At 41.5% G+C, this 20,964-nt stretch overlaps 1 protein-coding gene across 1 annotated transcript in view; it reads left to right on the top strand.

The window, feature by feature from the left end:
* Window positions 1-20,964, top strand: part of RBP1 (retinol binding protein 1) — a 156,806-nt gene that overhangs the window by 103,243 nt on the left and 32,599 nt on the right. Inside the window, exon 3 of the mRNA XM_078666101.1 lies at window positions 12,775-12,876. Within this exon, the coding sequence (XP_078522227.1) occupies window positions 12,775-12,876 (102 nt within the window). The remainder of the gene's footprint in view (window positions 1-12,774; window positions 12,877-20,964) is intronic.

Here is a 20,964-nt window from a genome sequence, read left to right as displayed (position 1 = left end):
CTTCTTCCTCTTCTTGTTGAATTATAACTTGAGCAGGTGGTCCACTCTTCCTTGGATGTGGTGGAGGTGGTGGGGAAGCACCAGCTGAAGCTACTAAAGAAGCCATTGCTCACTGGTAACAAAGGGTCTTTCTCTCACAATGATGAAAGTCAGAGTGAGGAAAGAAGGAGGGATTTTCATCATTTGGGAAAAACAAGAGTTCTCAACCAATGAAAAGTGTTCATTTTAGATTATATGACCTAGTCTTACATCATTAGGAAACCAAAAGTGAAATGAACCAATGAAAAGTGTTATTACCAAGTCACATGACCTGCTGTGTTTACGTTAAGCGCTTTGCAGGGCCTCCCGGTTTGCTTCCAGAAACCTGCGCTTTGCGACTCGCTTCGCGTACCAGTTCGCTAACGTAGCACGTCATATGACGTATCACGCGACAACGTGAAACGTCATGCGGACGGGAGGCATCACGATGTTGTTTTCTAACGCGGCAGTTGCGGTAAAGAAACGTTTACCGGCTCGCGGTCTATTTCGCGGCATCAAGGTCAGCTAACGGGAAGCTTCCCGATTCGCGAAGCGGGAACGAAGAAAATTTTTTTTTTTTTTTTAAATTATTCATAAACATATAAAATATATTTTGGGATTTAAAGAACAATACATTTTACAGCTACAGATATTAGCTGTTAAAAAACCAATGAAATTCACTGAAAAAACCATAGGTTATAGACCATATATAGTTAGGAATTAGCATTTACAAAACCTTGAAAATTCACTGAAAAAACCATAGGTTATAGACCATATATAGTTAGGAATTAGCATTTAAAAAACCTTATTTTACTCACACAAAACCATTGAAATTCCATATATAGTTAGTTGCACTAACTATATATCGCGCACCCGCAATCCACTGCTGATGATGTCACATATTACATCATTCATGACATGGTCAGTGACATCACTGATGACATCACTGATGACATCTCAAATGACATCACTGATGACATCACTGATGACATCACTGATGACAACATCCAGTGACTGTATGTTTCCGTAAAGTTAAAATGTGTCTTACATATTGAAGAATGAGTGGAAGTATAAGTGTCTGGACAAAGGATTTAGTAGGTGCATGACTGAATGTATGAGTGAGTGATTAAATGTGTCTCACTGAGTGCATGGGTTAGTGACTAAACTGTCTTAATTTGTGCATCATTATGTCTGTTGTTCTGTAAACTGCTGCATGTGTTGATCAGTAGCTATATGATTAACTATATGGGTTACTGATTGATTGTCCAAGTATTTGTATGGGAGACTGAGTGTGTGTGTAGCTGGCTGGGAGGTGTGTGACTCTGTGCAGATCAATGTGTACTTGTATCAATGATTGTATAAGAAGGTAAGTATGTGTTAGTATATGTTTGAAAATGTAAGGTGCTCTATGTTTAACTGTATAGACAATAAAATGGAAGTGTCATTGATTCTTTACAGGACTGACTAGGTGTGTGAGTAACTCCATGGATGAGTGGCAGACTGTGAGTGTCTGTATAGGTGTATGAGTGCATATGATAGTGTTGTAAAGATGAGTGATTGTATGTATGAATGATTGTATGGGTGAATGAGTGAATGTGTGTGTAGACATAGGAATCAGTGAGTGCGTATGTAGTAACTAGTATTGGTGTGTCAATGGTTTCAAAAATTATACTCTGTATTTAACACTGGGTGAAACAGAGGTTATATTAAAATGTGAGGAGATGCATTGTATTGTCACATGAATGATATCATCAGTGATGTGGTCATTGATGTCAAATGAGATGTCATCAGTGATGTCATCAGTGATGTCATTTGAGATGTCATCAGTGATGTCATCAGTGATGTCACTGACCATGTCATGAATGATGTAATATGTGACATCATCAGCAGTGGATTGCGGGTGTGCGATATATAGTTAGTGCAACTAACTATATATGGAATTTCAATGGTTTTGTGTGAGTAAAATAAGGTTTTTTAAATGCTAATTCCTAACTATATATGGTCTATAACCTATGGTTTTTTCAGTGAATTTTCAAGGTTTTGTAAATGCTAATTCCTAACTATATATGGTCTATAACCTATGGTTTTTTCAGTGAATATATATATATATATATATATATATATATATATATATATATATATATATATATATATATATATTCACTGAAAAAACCATAGGTTATAGACCATATATAGTTAGGAATTAGCATTTAAAAAACCTTATTTTACTCACACAAAACCATTGAAATTCCATATATAGTTAGTTGCACTAATATATATATATCCAAGACAAACAGGTAGCACCAAAAGAGGGAAGCCACTGGAATCTCAAATCATTCGTTTTTCTTTATTGCCAAACACCTTGCCAGCATTCACATTCGCCAAGATAAAAACATCCCAAAATAGCTGCCAGACGCGTTTCAGGATCAAAGTCCTTTCCTCAGTGGCTGGATGTATGAGTAAAATTCACGCTGCAGACCGACAGTTTCAATCTTAAACACCTGCCACAGTGGGCGTGGCACTCCCAAAGCCTTCTGGTGTTTGAAGTCCGTCCTAATTAAGCCCCAGTGGGTGCGTGTCATTTCACTGCAAATGTACAAAATGAAATCCCATGTGGGTAGATGCAAGTCTTGGCGCTGTAAGTGCCTTGCTTTGTAGGTATTTGAACACGAACCTGTGCAAGCTGCAGCCCCTGTACTGGAACAAGCACTTCTTCCACCCCTGTGTTCCAGCTACGATGTTGAGCCAGAACGGGCCTGCCAGGCAGCAGTGGGCTCACCTCAACGGCCGTGCAAAGCCGTATATTTCCAAGACAAACAGGTAGCACCAAAAGAGGGAAGCCACTGGAATCTCAAATCATTCGTTTTTCTTTATTGCCAAACACCTTGCCAGCATTCACATTCGCCAAGATAAAAACATCCCAAAATAGCTGCCAGACGCGTTTCAGGATAAAAGTCCTTTCCTCAGTGGCTGGATGTATGAGTAAAATTCACGCTGCAGACCGACAGTTTCAATCTTAAACACCTGCCACAGTGGGCGTGGCACTCCCAAAGCCTTCTGGTGTTTGAAGTCCGTCCTAATTAAGCCCCAGTGGGTGCGTGTCATTTCACTGCAAATGTGCTTTGAGCTCTGTATGGCAACTATAAAGCGGGGCAGGCGTCTACCAGGACGGCAATATCAAAGACTATGGATTAAATTGCATTGAATGTCAGCGCACCCACTGAGGCAATATCAAACGCGCACTACGCATTCCACAAGGCCACAGTGAAGGCCACGCCTACCAGGTTGGGATGAGGATATTAAGTGTGGCGTTCCAGCGCCTGCATTTGTGCTGATAATCACGCCGCTGAGGAAGGGATTTTGCATCCTGAAACGCGTCCGGCTATTATGTGATGAACTAGCCATCCTGAACAAGACTTTTGCCAGCAAGCTGCCATATTGCAAAATAAAGAGCATATTCTTCATTTTCTGTGGTCTCCTTCAAAAGTGTGGTTCCTGGTTGTTGGATTTGTAACGGCTTGCCCAAGTCGTGAAGGAGACCCGCCGCCGCAGGCGGTCCCGCTTCGAGCATCACGCTGATGTCGGAATTGGGGAGAAAACATCGATGCCGGCGCTTTACAGGGAAGCGCTTGCTTTGAGCTCTGTATGGCAACTATAAAGCGGGGCAGGCGTCTACCAGGACGGCAATATCAAAGACTATGGATTAAATTGCATTGAATGTCAGCGCACCCACTGAGGCAATATCAAACGCGCACTACGCATCCCACAAGGCCACAGTGAAGGCCACGCCTACCAGGTTGGGATGAGGATATTAAGTGTGGCGTTCCAGCGCCTGCATTTGTGCTGATAATCACGCCGCTGAGGAAGGGATTTTGCATCCTGAAACGCGTCCGGCTATTATGTGATGAACTAGCCATCCTGAACAAGACTTTTGCCAGCAAGCTGCCATATTGCAAAATAAAGAGCATATTCTTCATTTTCTGTGGTCTCCTTCAAAAGTGTGGTTCCTGGTTGTTGGATTTGTAACGGCTTGCCCAAGTCGTGAAGGAGACCCGCCGCCGCAGGCGGTCCCGCTTCGAGCATCACGCTGATGTCGGAATTGGGGAGAAAACATCGATGCCGGCGCTTTACAGGGAAGCGCTTGCTTTGAGCTCTGTATGGCAACTATAAAGCGGGGCAGGCGTCTACCAGGATGGCAATATCAAAGACTATGGATTAAATTGCATTGAATGTCAGCGCACCCACTGAGGCAATATCAAACGTGCACTACGCATCCCACAAGGCCACAGTGAAGGCCACGCCTACCAGGTTGGGATGAGGATATTAAGTGTGGCGTTCCAGCGCCTGCATTTGTGCTGATAATCACGCCGCTGAGGAAGGGATTTTGCATCCTGAAACGCGTCCGGCTATTATGTGATGAACTAGCCATCCTGAACAAGACTTTTGCCAGCAAGCTGCCATATTGCAAAATAAAGAGCATATTCTTCATTTTCTGTGGTCTCCTTCAAAAGTGTGGTTCCTGGTTGTTGGATATATATATATATTTATATATATATATATATATATATTTATATATATATATATTTTTATATATATATTTTTATATATATATATATATATATATATATATATATATATATATATTTATATATGTATATTTATATATATATATATATATATATATATATATATATATATCCGGAAACAGTCGCCTCCACCAGGTAGACAACGAGGAACTCAGCGGGCAGTGGAAGGTAATTGTGAACAGAGATTCGTAAGGCATGACGCTTTTCGTGATTCGTCTCTCTTCAGATGCCTGTGCTCCCCTCCTGACTCCTTGCTGCAGTCCCTTTTGAATGTTGAATGCATCCTCCTAATTGGTGGAAAGATGGTGAACTGCAATTACCAGCATCCCTAGTGGTGGGATAGTAGTCCAGAAGGGGTCGCACACTGCTCGTCCTACCAGCGTGTTACCCCGAAGCATGATGGTCGATGAAGTCAGTATGAGCGGGTGCGCTTCTACCAGAGTCTTGAGTCTTGAGTATAATCACTGTTGTGCTGGCCATCCCTGGACACGTGTTTCGAGGTTGTTACCTCTCATCAGCAGGGAATAGGCGTGTGTATGGGGTTGCTGCGTAGGCTGCCAAAATGTTCACAGGTCCTGATACCTCTCGCGGCACGCAGGTGCGTAACCCTGGGCGATATCCAAAAGCCCGGGACATGTATCGGGTCTAGAGATCATCAGTTCAACAAGTACCTACTTGCACCCACTGGGGTGAACCACTCGAGAACTCCATGTACCAGAGTCCCTAGGGGCGATCCGGAGAAGGGCTAGCGGTGTGCGGTCCATTGCGATTGTATCTACAAATTGGCTCCCTTGAGCTTTGAGCCGACGGGCACCTGGACGACGCACCTGCTTGCTGGTTCTGGCATCGAGGCCTTTGACGGTTGCTTGGCGGCCTTCTCTTCCACCCCTAACTATTTTCTCTACTGATGAGGGAAGTTATCCCGAAACCCGAGCCATGTCTCGGGCGATATCCCAAAACCCGGGACATGTATCGGGTCTAGAGATCATCAGTTCAACAAGTACCTACTTGCACCCACTGGGGTGAACCACTCGAGAACTCCATGTACCAGAGTCCCTAGGGGCGATCCGGAGGAGGGGCTAGCGGTGTGCGGTCTATTGCGATTGTATCTACCTAGTGGTGGGATGTTTGGACAGGCTGCCAGGATTCTAAAAAGTTCCGCTTGGGGCTGTAACAATTCACCCCCACTGCCCAAAGCCTTCTGCAGCCTCCGTTGCGGGCAAATACGGTGAGTCCGTGGCAATACTCCGGGCTACACCGCAAAGTCGCGGTCCCAACAGGGCCCAGTATACACCCTCCCGTGGCTTGCAGCGCTCCAAGCATATATATATACAACTTTCTGACGGGCATCTGTAGAATATTTTAGTTATATTTAGGACCATGTTTCCATAGAAAATGCATTTTTTCACTTGCCTACATCTTTGGCGCTGTTTGATGAATCTTCCCTATCTTCTTTTTTTAAGTGAGTCAGCGAGTCCAGTTGCGCATGGAAAGTTTCGGGGTGACACGTCAAGCGGGGGCAGAGAAAAGGGAGGGTTCAAAATAAGTGTGTTCCTCCTGATAACTCTCATAGAAGCTCTGAACACTACTATAGCCTAAACCGCTGGAAGGAATTTGACCAAATTTGGCAGAAAGGTAGCTTGTGGTCTGCGGATTGTGCTTTTTGTTTTTTGGTGTAAATACATTCAGTAGATATTGAGAAAATTTAAGTAAATACAGATTTGTATACCTGGGACCATGTCAACTTCACGAATATTAACGAGCTTATGCAGGTCAATGCAGACCTCTGATTGGCTGCCAACACTTCAATCAGGAAGTGTTGGCAGCCATCTTGGGACTCTGCTTCAGCCCAGTACCAAAAAAAGCATCAAAATAAAAAAAAGGAGGCAGGGTAGAATATCCTTACCCCCAAAGCCTTGGTGTTGAGGTCTTCGAGGGACACCAGCAGATCAAAAACGCTTTTTTATTAAAAGAAAATCAGTTTGCCGCAGGTTCCCTGCAAAAAAAGAAGTAAAAAAAACAAGCGTGGGCTCATCACGCTTGTTTTCAAAAGGGCCCCCGTAGGGGGCCAAGTCCTGGCGGCATTTCGGGAAAAAAGGTGGGGGGCACACGGGCCCCCTCCTGAGGCTCTTGAGCCCCTGGAGCCACCACCTCCCCAGGGTTTTTTTTAAGATAAGTGATGTCATCAGTGATCTCAGTAATCATGTCATGAGTGATGTAATTTGTGAACTCATAAGCAGTGCATTGCTGAAGCGTAAGTTATAGTTAGCTCAGGCAACTGTAACTGCTAAATTTCACTGGTTTTGTACAAGTAAAATGTGAGCCTACCTATAATGTCCCTTTAACCTATGTTTTTTTTTCAGTGAATATATATATATGTAGATTAAAAGTAGAAATTCATGTAATTTTTTTAATATAACTTTCTATGGGGTTAATTTTATGGTCATGTCCAGTATTGCAGTACCTGTGGGTGCTGGACTGGCCCCAGGGCTGAGCTGCAATACATTTGCTACTGTTTGGAGACCTTTTTAGTTGTAGTAGATTTAGAAGAGTAGCTTGTTAGTAGCAAAAGGTTTACTCTTTTGTGCAGGGGTCTCTGGGCCACTTCAAACCCCTCCTGGTTACTCACATATTTACTGATAAGTAGTAAGCTTACATAAGTGAGGATTGCCACATGGGAAAGATAGGTGGAGGTGGCAATTTATACTCATTGGTTTGTGAATAGCATTTTTTAGGTATTTAGTAGTACTGTTGTATTGATTGCTATTAAACATACTCCAAATTGCAGTCTCGTTAGTTACTGATTAAATAGCTGTCAAAAAATATTGCCTTTCTAGCGTAGTCATCTTGGATATCTGTAAATCCTAAGGAGAAAGCCCCAGACGTGATAATTTGTGTCCCTATCACATAGAGCCTAATGGAAATTCTCTGTATACTAGAATCTGTTGGAATGTATATTCTGTTATATCCTATATCTAAAAGACATGGATTAATGGAAGTGCTTACTATGTCATAAGTGGGCCTATTACAATCCACAGAGGTGAGAAAGTTCTGAGTTTTATGTTTTACACTCTGGCAAGAAGGAGGGTTCTAATTGGCTGCAAGCTACCATTACAGTGACAAAAATACAGACCCAAATTTACTAAGATGTTGCGTTACTTTTTTAAAGCAGTGCTGACGCAAAATCAATTTTGGTACTTACTAACCCACGCAAAGCCCAAGTTGCATAGCTTTGCATTACTGTGTGTCAGATATGCGTTACTTGAGTGGAGTACAGGCGTTACCGTGTATTCACCCATGCATTTTATGCCTACCTGAAGCTTGCTTAACAAAATATATATATATATATATATTACCTACTGGCGGTCGCCAGTAGGTAGTTATAGTTAGGATTGGCTACCATAGGAAATCCGCAACATTCTATTGGGAATAACTCTGGCGCCGGTTGAGGAATTTGTGTGTAATTCTCCAAAATTTTGGCCAGCTCCGCTCTGTTCCTTACCTGGAAGTTTCGGGGGGATTAGTGAAGTGGGGGCTGAGAAAAAAGGGGGGTCCCAAAACGTGTTTTCCCCATGTTAATTTCCATAGGGCGTTCTGACACGGCTACAGCCCGAACCGCTGAACGGAATTACGCCAAACTTTGCAAAATTGTAGGGACTGGTACGCAGATGTGCCTTTGCTATATTTGGTGAAAATGCCTCCAGTAGTTCCTGAGAAAATCAAAAGAGAAAAAATATATATATCTACAGCAGCTTACGTGTAAGCTTACTGTAAGCTTACCTTTCCGAGCATGAGCTGCATTCTGATTGGCTGCCAATGTCTGTCAACACTCCAAACCAGAAAGTGTTGGCAGCCATCTTGTGCCTCAGTAGACTGAGGCACAGGAAAGCAGAAAAACAAACGTGTAGAACTCAAAAAGGGGGCAGGGTAGAAGCAACCTGACCCCCTAGGCCTGCTCAGGGGGCCCCACAAGGACCTCCAAGGCAAAAAAAAAAAATTGTTTTCAAAATTCAAATTCTTCATCCAAGAAGTGTTGGCAGCCATCTTGGGACCAATATACACTTCCAAAGCATTTCCAGACCTACCCCAGTCAAAGTGCCCAGGTCATTTCCACCACAGTGCACAATTATAAGGTCAGGGTGTGGTAAATGCATGAAGGATTTTACCAATGGTATCAATTGGTGACTCCTCAATCCTCTCTGTCCAATCCATACAATGTCCACATTTGGTAAATCAAGGTTGTAACAAAGTAGTGCATCACAATGTTTGCATTTGATTGAGGCCTCATTAAAAACAGGCTGAATATTTGGGATCAGCTGTTCTGGTCGCCCCCTCACCGATGCAGTTGCTCCTCCAGTTGAAGTAGAGGCACCATCCCTTGGAGCCTCTCGTGCCAGAGCCCTGACACTCTCCCGGGCATAGTTCTGGGGGTGCCTCCTCTGGACGTGCCGAATCATAGTTGAATTACCAAAACTGTACTTCCTTCTGGGGTCTCCTCGGGAAAGTACAGTATGGCAGATCTTACACTCCACCTTTGGAGCATTTACTTTTAAGTCCCTCAGGTATAGAATTTTTTTTCCAAATGAAATGTTCTTTCACCTTCGGCTGAGGAGGCTCTTCATCTATGAAACCATCTGACTCCTCACTGCTGCTGGATGCTCTGGCAGCCATTCTATCCACAAATTGTTAGCACAGAAAAAAAGAGGTCTTGCTCTCACCAAAGTGAAAGAAGAAGTGAAGGAAAAGGGTGGGGTTTTCATTCTTTGTGAAAAAAAACTGTTAGCAACCAATGAAAATTGTTATTTTAAGGTCACATGACTTGACGCACTTACGCTGCGCGCACCGGAGTGCTTCCGGGGCGCGAACGTAGGCGCTTCCGGGGGCGCTTACGCGGCGCGCCCGAGTGCCGTTTTGGTAGCTTTACGGAAATGCAAAATCATTTTCATTCGGAAAATCAAAAATACTGCTTTTATAAGTATGGTACTGAATGTCTTGCATTATTATTTAGTTTTCATGCATATTTTTTTACGAATGCAGAATTAGCGCTCTCGCTGCGCTCTCGGGAGAGCTTACCGGTGCGCGCACCCTGAGCGCTCAAACACAAAATGATACGGGTAAGCTTACCGGTGCGCGCACCCTGAGCGCACCAGGAAAAAATTATGAAAAAAAATATATACATCGAACAAATAAATATAATTAATAGTTGTAAAAAACAGCTAATAAAAAAAAATAATCGTAGGTTACAAAGTCGATATACAAAGGAATTAGCTTTTAAAAAAACTATGAAATTCACTGAAAAAAACATAGGTTTCACAAACGTTATAGTTAGGAATTAGCATTTAAAAAACCTTTGAAATTCACTGAAAAAACCGTAGGTTTCCCACTCGTTATAGTTAAGAATTAGCATTTAAAAAACCTTTGAAATTCATTGAATAAACCATAGGTTTCACACCAGTTATAGTTAGCTGAACATTTTACTCATACAAAACCATTGAAATTCCCACGCTATAGTTAGTTGGACTCACTATAACTCGCGCGCCCGCAATCCACTGCTGATGATGTCACATATTACATCATTCATGACATGGTCAGTGACAGCACTGATGACATCACTGATGACATCTCAAATGACATCACTGATGACATCACTGATGACATCTCAAATGACATCACTGATGACATCATCCATGTGAAAATACGATGCACCTCCTCACACTCTAATCTAACCTTTGATACACCCAGTGTTAAATACAAACTACCATTCCTGAAATTATTGACACACCAATACCAGTAACTACATACGCACTCACTGATTTCTAGGTCTACACACACATCCACTCATTCACCCATACAATCACTCATACATACAGTCACTCATCAATAGAACACTATCATATGCACTGATACACCTATACAGACACTCACACGCTGACACTCATCCACAGAGTTACTCACACACCTAGTCAGTTACGCAAAGAATCAATCACACTCCCATTTCCTCAACTACACAGTTATACACACTAAACCTTACTTATTCAAACATATACTGACACTTACTTACTCTCTTTCACAATCACTGATACAAGTACACATTGATCCATACAGTCACTTATGCAATCACAAGCTCTCATGTATAGTCATTTATATATGCCAACTCTCACATGCACTGTGTTTTACATATGTACTTACTTGGAGCACTGAGATAGCAATTCACTCACCAGCACACCCATGCACACAGTCAACCACCCATACAGCTCTTTCCACGTGCACTCTTGAACCCATATGCAAGTGAATCAACTGCTCACACATATATGCACAGTCACACACCTCCCAGCCACCCACACACACACTCACCCTCACATACAAATACTTGGGCAACCAATCAATAACCCATATAGCCACTCATATAGCTACTGATCAACACATGCAGCAGCTTACACAACAACAGACATACTGATGCACACATTCAGACAGTTTAGTCACTAACCAATGCATTCAGTAAGTCACATTTAATCACTCATACAGTCAGTCACGCACCTACTAAATCCTTCATCCAGACACTCATACATCCACTCATTCTTCAATATATAAAACATATTTTTACTTTTCAGAAACACACATTCACTGGATGATGTCATCAGTAATGTCATCAGTGATGTCATCAGTGATGTCATCAGTGATGTCATCAGTGATGTCATTTGAGATGTCATCAGTGATGTCATCAGTGATGTCACTGACCATATCATGAATGATGTAATATGTGACATCATCAGCAGTGGATTGTGGGCGCACGAGTTATAGTGAGTCCAACTACCTATAACGTGGGAATTTCAATTGTTTTGTATGAGTAAAATGTTCAGCTAACTATAACTGGTGTGAAACCTATGGTTTTTTCAGTGAATTTCAAAGGTTTTTTAAATGCTAATTCCTAACTAGAACGTTTGTGAAACCTATGTTTTTTTCCGAGAATATATATATATATATATATATATATATATATATATATATATATATATATATATATATATATATATATATATATATATATATATATATAATTTTTACTCGCTACTTCCTTTTTGCATGTGTGGAGCATTCTGCAACACACAAATAAAGAGGAATACGTTTTTAAACACAGTTGACACAGGACGGTATCCCTTCCAACACAAAAACTATTTGCAGTACAACGCAGTCACACTTGCGACATGCCCGAAGAGTGCCTCAGTTGGCGCTAGGCAGCCACTGCACCATTTCATTTATAAATATGGTGCAGTTCTTCACTCGCCCTTTCAGTCAACGCTGTGTAGCAACTTCCCTTGCTGAGCTGTGTTGAGTGTAATGTTAGTAAATCTGGGCCACACACTTAGTACTGCACAAGGTATCCTAGAATTAATTCCAGAGAGGAATACAAACACAAGTGCCTCTATGCAGCTCCATATAAAAAAACTTCCAGCGCACTGCACAGCTGCGAAAGGAATTCAAATTGTTCATGTGGAATAGTGTGCATACCACGTGCGATTTGCCCCTGCCATCCATAGCGCCATAGTATCCCATTTATTACTCTCCCCCACAAAGCAAACCAGGCAAGTAGTTGGTCTTCACTGCGTAGTCTTTATTAAAATTAAGATAAACGCAATCTTTACTTTGTTGATGCACAGTCAACTCTCAACTGTCACTCTGGACCGGAATTGGGGTTGGCTCCCAAACGAAATGCCACTAAGGACCCCCACCGCTAGGTGTGGGGGGTGGGGGGGCTACCATGGTTCTGATCACTGTCATGACGACCTTATGAGGCGCAACGGATGGAAAGATGCTAGAACTCCCTAACTCAGACCCTTGTTGCTACATTGTTAGTAGCATCCTGCTTTCCAGATGCCGAACCAGGACTGCAGGCAGTGTCTTCCCTGAAATTAGGATGACTGGGGTGCTGCTTGTATTGCAAAAAGTTCCGCTCTAGCTTGAGGAGAAATTGCCTGAATGAGAGATTCAATAGGCAGCTTACAGCGAGAGGAGCTCCAGCAAAGTCAGTAGCATGTCTTATGAACCTCCACCGTCCAGCACGTTCTCTAACTAAAGAACTGCTAGCATCAAATCACAATTACACACTATTAAAATATCTAGCTTATTTTGCTTTATCCTTAACCAGTTCCTTGTTTTTTTTTTTTTGCAGACCACGGTGGATTGGGTTGGAGATAAGCTTGTCTGTGTACAGAAAGGTGAAAAAGAAGGCCGCGGATGGACCCAGTGGGTGGAAGGCGATGAGATGCACTTGGTATGGTCATAGAAATAAACACAACCTTATCTGCTTTTTATTTCATAAATGAGCAATTACATTGGGTACTCCAACCAACAGCAGCATGATAACTTATATATACCACCAGCTGATGAGTGAAAGTCATTGTTTTCGGTCATCAGACTCCCTAAGATATCTGCCAAAGGGTAGAACAAATCTGAGGTGATAGCCTTCTGCCTTTGGACACAGGCCATCGCCTTCAGCCATGTCCTGCCCGGAGTGTCCTATGGGCTCAGCACTATTTTGGGATGCCCTGCTCAACAACACTTATGACTGTGCTGATGGACTTGACCTTCTTCTGTGCCACGGAGCTCTAAATACAGTGCCTGGCCTTGGGCTCAGCCGGCATTCACTTAGGACATCTGCCCTATAAATCCAGTGGGACGTGGCCATCTGAAATGATTTGATTGGTTGACTCTGTGGCTGGGTCAGACTCTAAAACTAGGACAGTCACTGTGCTGAGCACCTATATCACAAAAGTAGCTTCAGTGATCTCATTGATGATGTTGGTGTTGATGTCTGGGGTGATGTTGCACAGGATATCCTATGTTACGTCATGAGTAGTACCCTAGTGGATAAATGTTTGTGTAGCTTGCCCTAAATGCCAATTTTCCGTGGTCTTTAAGCTTTAGATTCTAATCAGAACATCCATTAAGCTGACGGGGTTTAGGATAATTTATATTTTTTTAACGGCAGATGTTATTTTTGGGTCGGAGAAAGCACCAAAAAGTACCTTTTAGCAATGCCTTTTAACTGAATGTTTTTGTTTTGTAATTAACTTTATTGCTCGACTTTAATCGATTTTGGTCACGTGAAGCAGGTTTTTTTGGGAGGGTGTGATGCACTGCCCCTCTCTTCCCACAACCCACTTTATATGGCATTCACAAGCACACAGCGGGATGGGGGTGTGGAGTTACTTGCTTTGGCCATGGCCTTTTCACATTTCACTCCTACATCCAATTGCTGTCCACTCTGAACCCACTGTTTTCTGATTCCTTACATTCAAAATGGGCTTAGGGTGTAGCCTTGTGCCAAATCGTACACCCTGTCCTGTGCCCAGAAAAACCCATTTGAAAAGTCCATCTGCTAAATAGCTGTGGGACAGAGCATGGTCTTCACACTGTGCCTTTTTTCATGGCAGTAGAACCCACTTGACGCAGCCTTTAGCCAGGTCAGTTTTCCAGCTTGCCCAATCCCATAACTCTAGAAGAGGGTTCTCCAAAGCCGGTCCAGGAGGACCTGATCCTTGCCAGATTTTTAGCATATGAATGTAGTTATCTAAAAATCTGGCATGGATCTGGCCCTCCAGGACTGATTTTGGAGTACCATGCTCTAGAAGATGCTGTGCATAGCCTCTAAGTGATAGGTTCCATACCCTCCCTCCATTGTTTGTCCCAGAAACAGAAACCCACTACACATGAACTTTGGCCATGTGCTACAGCCTTTGGGAACACAGAAAGTGCTCTGTGGTCACTGTGAGATCCCTAAGAGCCAATGGATACATTCTTTGTACCTGAAAAGTGCAGTCCATATTTCATTTATGAAAGCTCAAACTGCATATATTTATAGTTTTCCTGTTGAAATATAGACACTTTACATAGTTTAATGGAAGAGTGGTGAACTTCTACTTTCTTTCAGGTCAACAGCAAGTGGTGGAGAATTAGTGGTTCTCATGAATGTTGTTTTTTGATTTTTTTCTAGTGCTGGCTATTCTGATTTTATGTTGGTGCTGTATTGTCATGTTGTTTGACGAGTTCCCGTGTTGTGATGTTATGTTAACACATTTTTATATAGCGCACATCAGCTAGTCTTGTGGGACCCTAGTGCTTTTGGATGATTCTGTGAGATCTTCTAATTTGCTTCTGAAATTCTCTTATGTCGAAGTCAACATAATGTGCATGTTTAGAGAAGATTTTCACTGCTCTATGAACTAGTTAAGTACGATTAGCGGTTCCTGTTTTCATTAATCACTGTGTGTATTTTTTGTTTTTCACAACATCTGAAAATCATTGGGTATCAGTATTTATAAATTTCAGCCCCACAACAATATGCTGTAGATTGATATTTCAATGTTTACAAAATACATTCAAATATGACCTTTTTGTTGTTCAAGGGCCGGCCATCTGTACCAAGAGATCACACACTTAAGAGCTTGCAGTTGCTTATTTCTCTTTTTTTTTTTTTTTTGAATATTTTTATTGATCATTGCAAGAGAGACATACATAAGAAAAATAAGAAGAAAGACATAAGAAATTCGTAAAGCGTTAAAATCTTATACAATAGTCAATGATACAGAGGAACATATATAGAAAATAAATAAATAAATGAGTAAGTAATGATTTTGGCCAGCATTAGCCAAATAATAATGTTATAAGAAAGGTCTCCAAATTTTCTCTCTTTTCCTTAGAGATTGAGGTCCCCTTAGTTTTGCTAGTGAAAGTTCCATCAACTGTATCTCCTTGCTTAAAGCCCACCATTCCGATATGTGCGGGGGATGAGGAGAGATCCATGCCCTAGCTATGACCAATCGTGCACAAGCAATTAAGATAGTAATGAGGTCTTTGAATATGTTACTTGTATCCTGCAAATCGAGTAGAACCAGCTGTGCAGTAAGTTTTGGGCTAATTATTTGTTTATGGGAGAGTGTGTCTTCTATTTTTCCCCAAAATTCAGTCTAAGACGGGCATGAAAAAAACATGTGAACTAAATCGGCAGCGTGTAATTCACATTTAGGACACTTCGTACGGCTACTGACATCATTGTTGCCTGCCCAGCTAGATATTCACTGCGGCGTGTAGTAGAGTTGACAAATAGTTCTATAGTGCTGTAGTCTTAAGCTAGAGGACTGGACAACCTGATTGATTTGGCGTAATGAACCAGAAATTTGATTTGGTGTTATATTTATACCCATCCTATTGGTCCATTTGATGGCGAGTTTGCTACAGTCGTCCATTTTTAGATTTATTAGACATGCGTACCCCTCACTAATAATTGATTTAGTTTTGTTAGAATACAGACAATTTAGAATTTCTGATTGGCTAACATCTTTAATTTTCATTTTTCTCACTAGAAAGTCTTTCATTTGTATGTATTTAAAGTACATGGCATCATCCAATTTATATATAGTTTTTAATGACGTGAAATCTAAAAAGCCCTCATGTCCGAAAAGGTCTCCTAATGTACGAACCCCACATCTAGCCCAGAAAATACCTGCCCCATCAGAGAAAATTCCGGGAAGGCCTGGGTTGTCCCATAATGGTAAATTTAAATGAAAGAAAGAAAATTTCCCATAATTCATGATGGTGTTCCAAATGGCGATAATTTCTCTAGCGGTCTTAAATTTAACACGTTTGAAAAAATTGGGATCATGGACCCTTAATAAAAAATGGCTGCTATCAGAGCCTAACATGAACTCATAATAAAAAGGTTGAGGTAATTTAGTGGTGAGCAAGCTTCGAATACGAGAGAAAAAAGTAGCAAAAAAATATAGTTTAAAGTCAGGGAACTTCAGTCCACCTTTCTCAGTGGAAAGTTTCAATGATTGGATAGATCTGCGGGCTTTCTTATAGCCCCATATGTAGCTACTGCATAACCCATCAAGTCTTTTGAAAAAAACACTGCTAAGTTGCTTATTTCTCAAACAATTTGGAAACATAGAGCTATGATCTTAGGTTCTTTAGATGGTAATCGCCTCAAGATTCGACTATTAAACGTAAATATTAGCTAAAATTGTCAAGGTGAAGTAACTAGCTTGGCTTTGAGTGCTAAAATGACTAGTTGGAGCACAAGTTTTCACACCAGCTACTGTCTTGACAATTAAATTCCTCGTGTTTTGGTAAAATAGCATCTTAATTTACCCAGCACTTAAGTATTTCACATATTTTTCAAGATTAGCACTATATTACACTAACTTGAAAAAGCCACTAGCCATCTCAGGTAGTGCTATCCCGTACAAAGCATGCATTTCTCACGAACAAACTTTCCGATACTGTCACTTATCATTACCTTTTAAGTGTTGTAAAGCATGCTCTTTTACAAAAATGACAAAAAACTGCCTGATTTACAGATGGTGAATACAAATGAACATAAATACTTATTTAAAGAGTTATAGATTCCACATGCATAGTTATTTATGGAAACTAAAGTTTATCCATGACATAAAGGAAAATCATCAGTTTGCTGTGACTTGAGTGTGTATAAACTGGCTTCTCTGACCATCTTTAGAAAAACAGTTTCAGGTGGATCACCTTTATTGTATGGGGGGAAATGCAGGTAGTGTCCTCCAAAACCTATGTTCATAAGCATGCCTCTGGTGAGGTAGAAGATGGGGGCTTGCCCAACCTGACAGACCACCAACAAGGGTTTTATGAATGCTACATACTGCACCACGGTACTTTCTAAAAGAAATGATAAAATACATTTTATTGATCAATGTATTATACCTCATTTAACCACCTCAGAAGGATGGAAGGCTGAATCTGCCCTGCTGGGATTCAATCTCCATAACATCACATTTGCAATTGGGAAGCAAATAGATGGCTACGCAGTTGCACTAGCCTCTACGCTTACTAATATCCTTACATTCAGCTATAATCTCCTGTTCCCTTGGCTGCTATTTCAACCTCTTTTCCATTTAAACCTCCCTTTCTTCTAATTTTACCTGCCTCCCTCTCCATTTATTTGCCTTGCATCTCTCTACTTCCTTTTCCTTCCTGTTATTTCTTTTTATAAGATGGATCATGCATCAATGTCCGATTGTTTTGAACTGAGTGAGAATGGGTATTGCCATCTCCACAGCCTCTAACTTCCTTGCTGCCCGACTTTATGGCAACCATGGCTTTTGAACCTGGTGCACAATAAATAGTTGCCTCCAAGGCGATAATGACTTAAGAACCAATACTAAAAGCACAATGGTGCATCGTTGAAAAGTGTATTGGAGAAGAATGGTCCTAAAGCAGTTTTTACCTTTGCCTCACACACCTTTGCTATTCTCTCAATTTGTGGAAGATGCAGTGGTTGCAGTTGCTAGAACACAGATAGAGGAGGCATTAGCGACACAGGTATCTTTGGTTCTTCTGCAGTCACTGTACTGCTGCCTTGAGTTTCGCTTCATTTAATGCTGCTGCAGTCATGACTTCCTTCAGACCAATTCCTGTCAGGATCTCTTACAGATCCGAAGTAAAATGTTTCCCTTTGGGTGAGACAAAGGGATGGCCAAGGGTTCTACCTCATATTGCAGAGTAAGAAAGAGTGTAAGAGATTGCCTGGTGACATTCTAAATTCCCTGGGCCTCATTCAGTGCACAGTGCGCTTAGTTTGGAAAGTAATTAGTGATGATACCTGAAGCTCGGCTCAAAAACCCGCTGCCGGGCTATTGAATATCAACGCGCAGACTACTAAGGCTGCTTAGTCTTAAATCTACCTCATGCGCCTTTAGTCGACTAGGTAAAATAGTGCAACCCCAAAAGTGAGTACCAGATGACCCCACCTGCAATCACTGGCTCAAATTAAGCCCTGTCTTTGCATTCTTACCTATTCAACAGTGATGTATACTGAGCAAAGATGTGAATTAAGGCTCTTTATTTTGTGGGTGATCGATACTCTTTATATAAAGTCTTGTTTTCAGGATCTCTTTGAAAATGACACATTTATTTATTTTAATTGTGAAGCCTCCCAAGACTCTGTGAGAGGTAATTCAATGAACTACTGGCAGCCTCACTTAACTGACATTTTTACCTAACTATAACATCACTTTAACCTTTATTTTTTACAGTGAATTTCTACATTTTTTAACGTAACTTAAGATATTATCACCAGACCTAACAATAACGCCACTTTAACCTCTGAGTTATTTCAGTGAATTTCTTGTATTAAAAAAAACTTAATGGAAGAAAATATTACAAGACTTAACTATAATGTCACTATAACCTTTGGGCCCAGATTTACTAAGGGCTTGTCGCCTTATGCTAAGCAGATTATAATGCATGTAAACTAGTGTTCCCACTCTTGTCCTAATGCATGGGTAACATATAGGTATTTGCAAAGCACACACTGTATTATGTAGCAGCATGCAGTGTACCGCACTGCTTGAACGCGCCAGAATGCTATGCATGGTCCTAGCAGGTGCAAAAAGTCATGCAATTACATCAGTATATCAAAAGTGGTTAGAACTAACAATCGTTCCCAACTATTTCCAGCTATGGAGGTTAGAGCCAACATCTGGTATAGAGAAGGAGGAAGACATTACAGGATCTTTCTCCAGAGAGTCACTCTCATTGATGTAAGGGAGAAGGCCATCCAATTGTACCGATTGAAGAAGGAGAACATCTTGCGTTTGTTGTAGAAGATTGGTCTAAGTTTGCATTTATCAACTGGTCTTTCACATGCCATTCCACCACATGACAAACTAGTGGCAGTACTTCATAAATTGGCATCTGGGTCCTTTCAGAGTACTTTTGCCAGGTTTGCGGGTACTTCAGATAGTGCATTTTCTTAAGTTTTGCAACCTTTCATGGATGCCATTGTTGCTCGGATATGAATTTACCTTAAAGAAATAAAAAGACAAGAGGTGTTTGGCAAAACAGGAACAAGTTGGTTTAATTAAACGCAGTGGCTGGGTGAGTCTTGGCAGAATACGTCTGAGGAAGGTCCCTCGGTGTACAAATTTTTGGCCGACATTATATACATCTGTGACGTACAATAAAGTAATTTCTGCATTTATGAAAAGCACCCCAGCCATAAATTAACAAGTTTGGTCATCTGTTAAGGACAAGATGGTTCTCAGCCTTGGGGAAAGCTAGTGTGGGCCAGTGTGTATGTGTCCAGATGTCCTGCATGAGGAGCGTGTGATTAATATGTGTGGTGTGCAAGTTGTGTCCTGATTGGCTGAGTGTTCTTATCTACTTGTGGTATTGAGCTTTGTGTTGTTTTTGGGGAAGACAAACCTTTGGCCAAGCTTGTTTTTTTGGGGCCAACTTCCTCTGACCTGTTTGTGGTGCAACTATCTATCTGTGCGATCAATCATATTTGCTCTGGGCTTGCGTTTGAGTAAGAGTTAAGAGAGGCCCCACCTGTGACCTGCTACTTGATAGGCATGGGTGTGGGTCGCAGGACCTGCCTGGACACATATCACTGACTCAGGGTTGATGGGGAGTTCAACTTGGCTAAATCCTACTGCAATGAAACAAGTTCACTGGAACTCGTGAAAAGAATGTGGCAGTCACTGGTGTCATTTTTTTTTACATTCCCAACACTGTGCGTACAGTTGTCCTAGCGTACATCGATATTGTCTTTACTGATATTGACATAGTTATGCATTACAAGATCATAGCATACAACAATGTTGTTTTGACTGATAACATTGTCATTTGTACATGGATTATGGCATACATTGACATCGTTACTGATGGTATCAGCACGGTTGTGCGGGCACAGGTAATGGCATACATTGACATCGCTTTTAATGGTAATGCAGTTGCTGGGATTCACATATTGACCTCATATTTGCCCATTCCAGCACTCCCCCCTCTAGGTGATTCCTGAACTACTCCATTTACCTCAAATGGCATGACAGGTATATTATTCAAAATTGTGTGTGTGTCTGTTATGTATTCCCTAACTATGTGCATACTACCTAATTTGAGGACTACGTTTTTACAGCAGGAAACCCCCACTTGTATGAAACCACATAACAGAAGTACAACAATAAAAACGCATCAGTGACATGAATAGTTTGGGCACCCACAGGGAGATCCACGAAAATGCTATGCAACCAGTCCTGCCCTGAGCCACCTTCCTCCTTCATGTCGGATTGCAGACGATACAGTTCTTAGAAGGCACAAGCTGATGTCCCATGTCATTTCTGAGATTAAAAGTACAACCGGAAGCACCATTCTTGGGACACATTCCACCCTCCATCGCTGTCCTCAAGTCCAACACATACCATTGTTGCACTACCATAAGGCGGGTGGCTCTCCTTTCTTCCTTGAAAGTGTTTAGGCCGAGCTCAGTATTAATTATCATCTTCATCAACTCCCGCCTGGTTTTTGGTCATGGTGAAAAGAGTAT

The sequence above is a fragment of the Lissotriton helveticus genome, chromosome 11, assembly GCF_964261635.1.
Source record: "Lissotriton helveticus chromosome 11, aLisHel1.1, whole genome shotgun sequence".
Lineage (NCBI taxonomy): Eukaryota > Metazoa > Chordata > Amphibia > Caudata > Salamandridae > Lissotriton > Lissotriton helveticus.
Note: the sequence above shows the minus strand (reverse complement) of the source record. Positions and strands in the feature narration are given on the sequence as shown.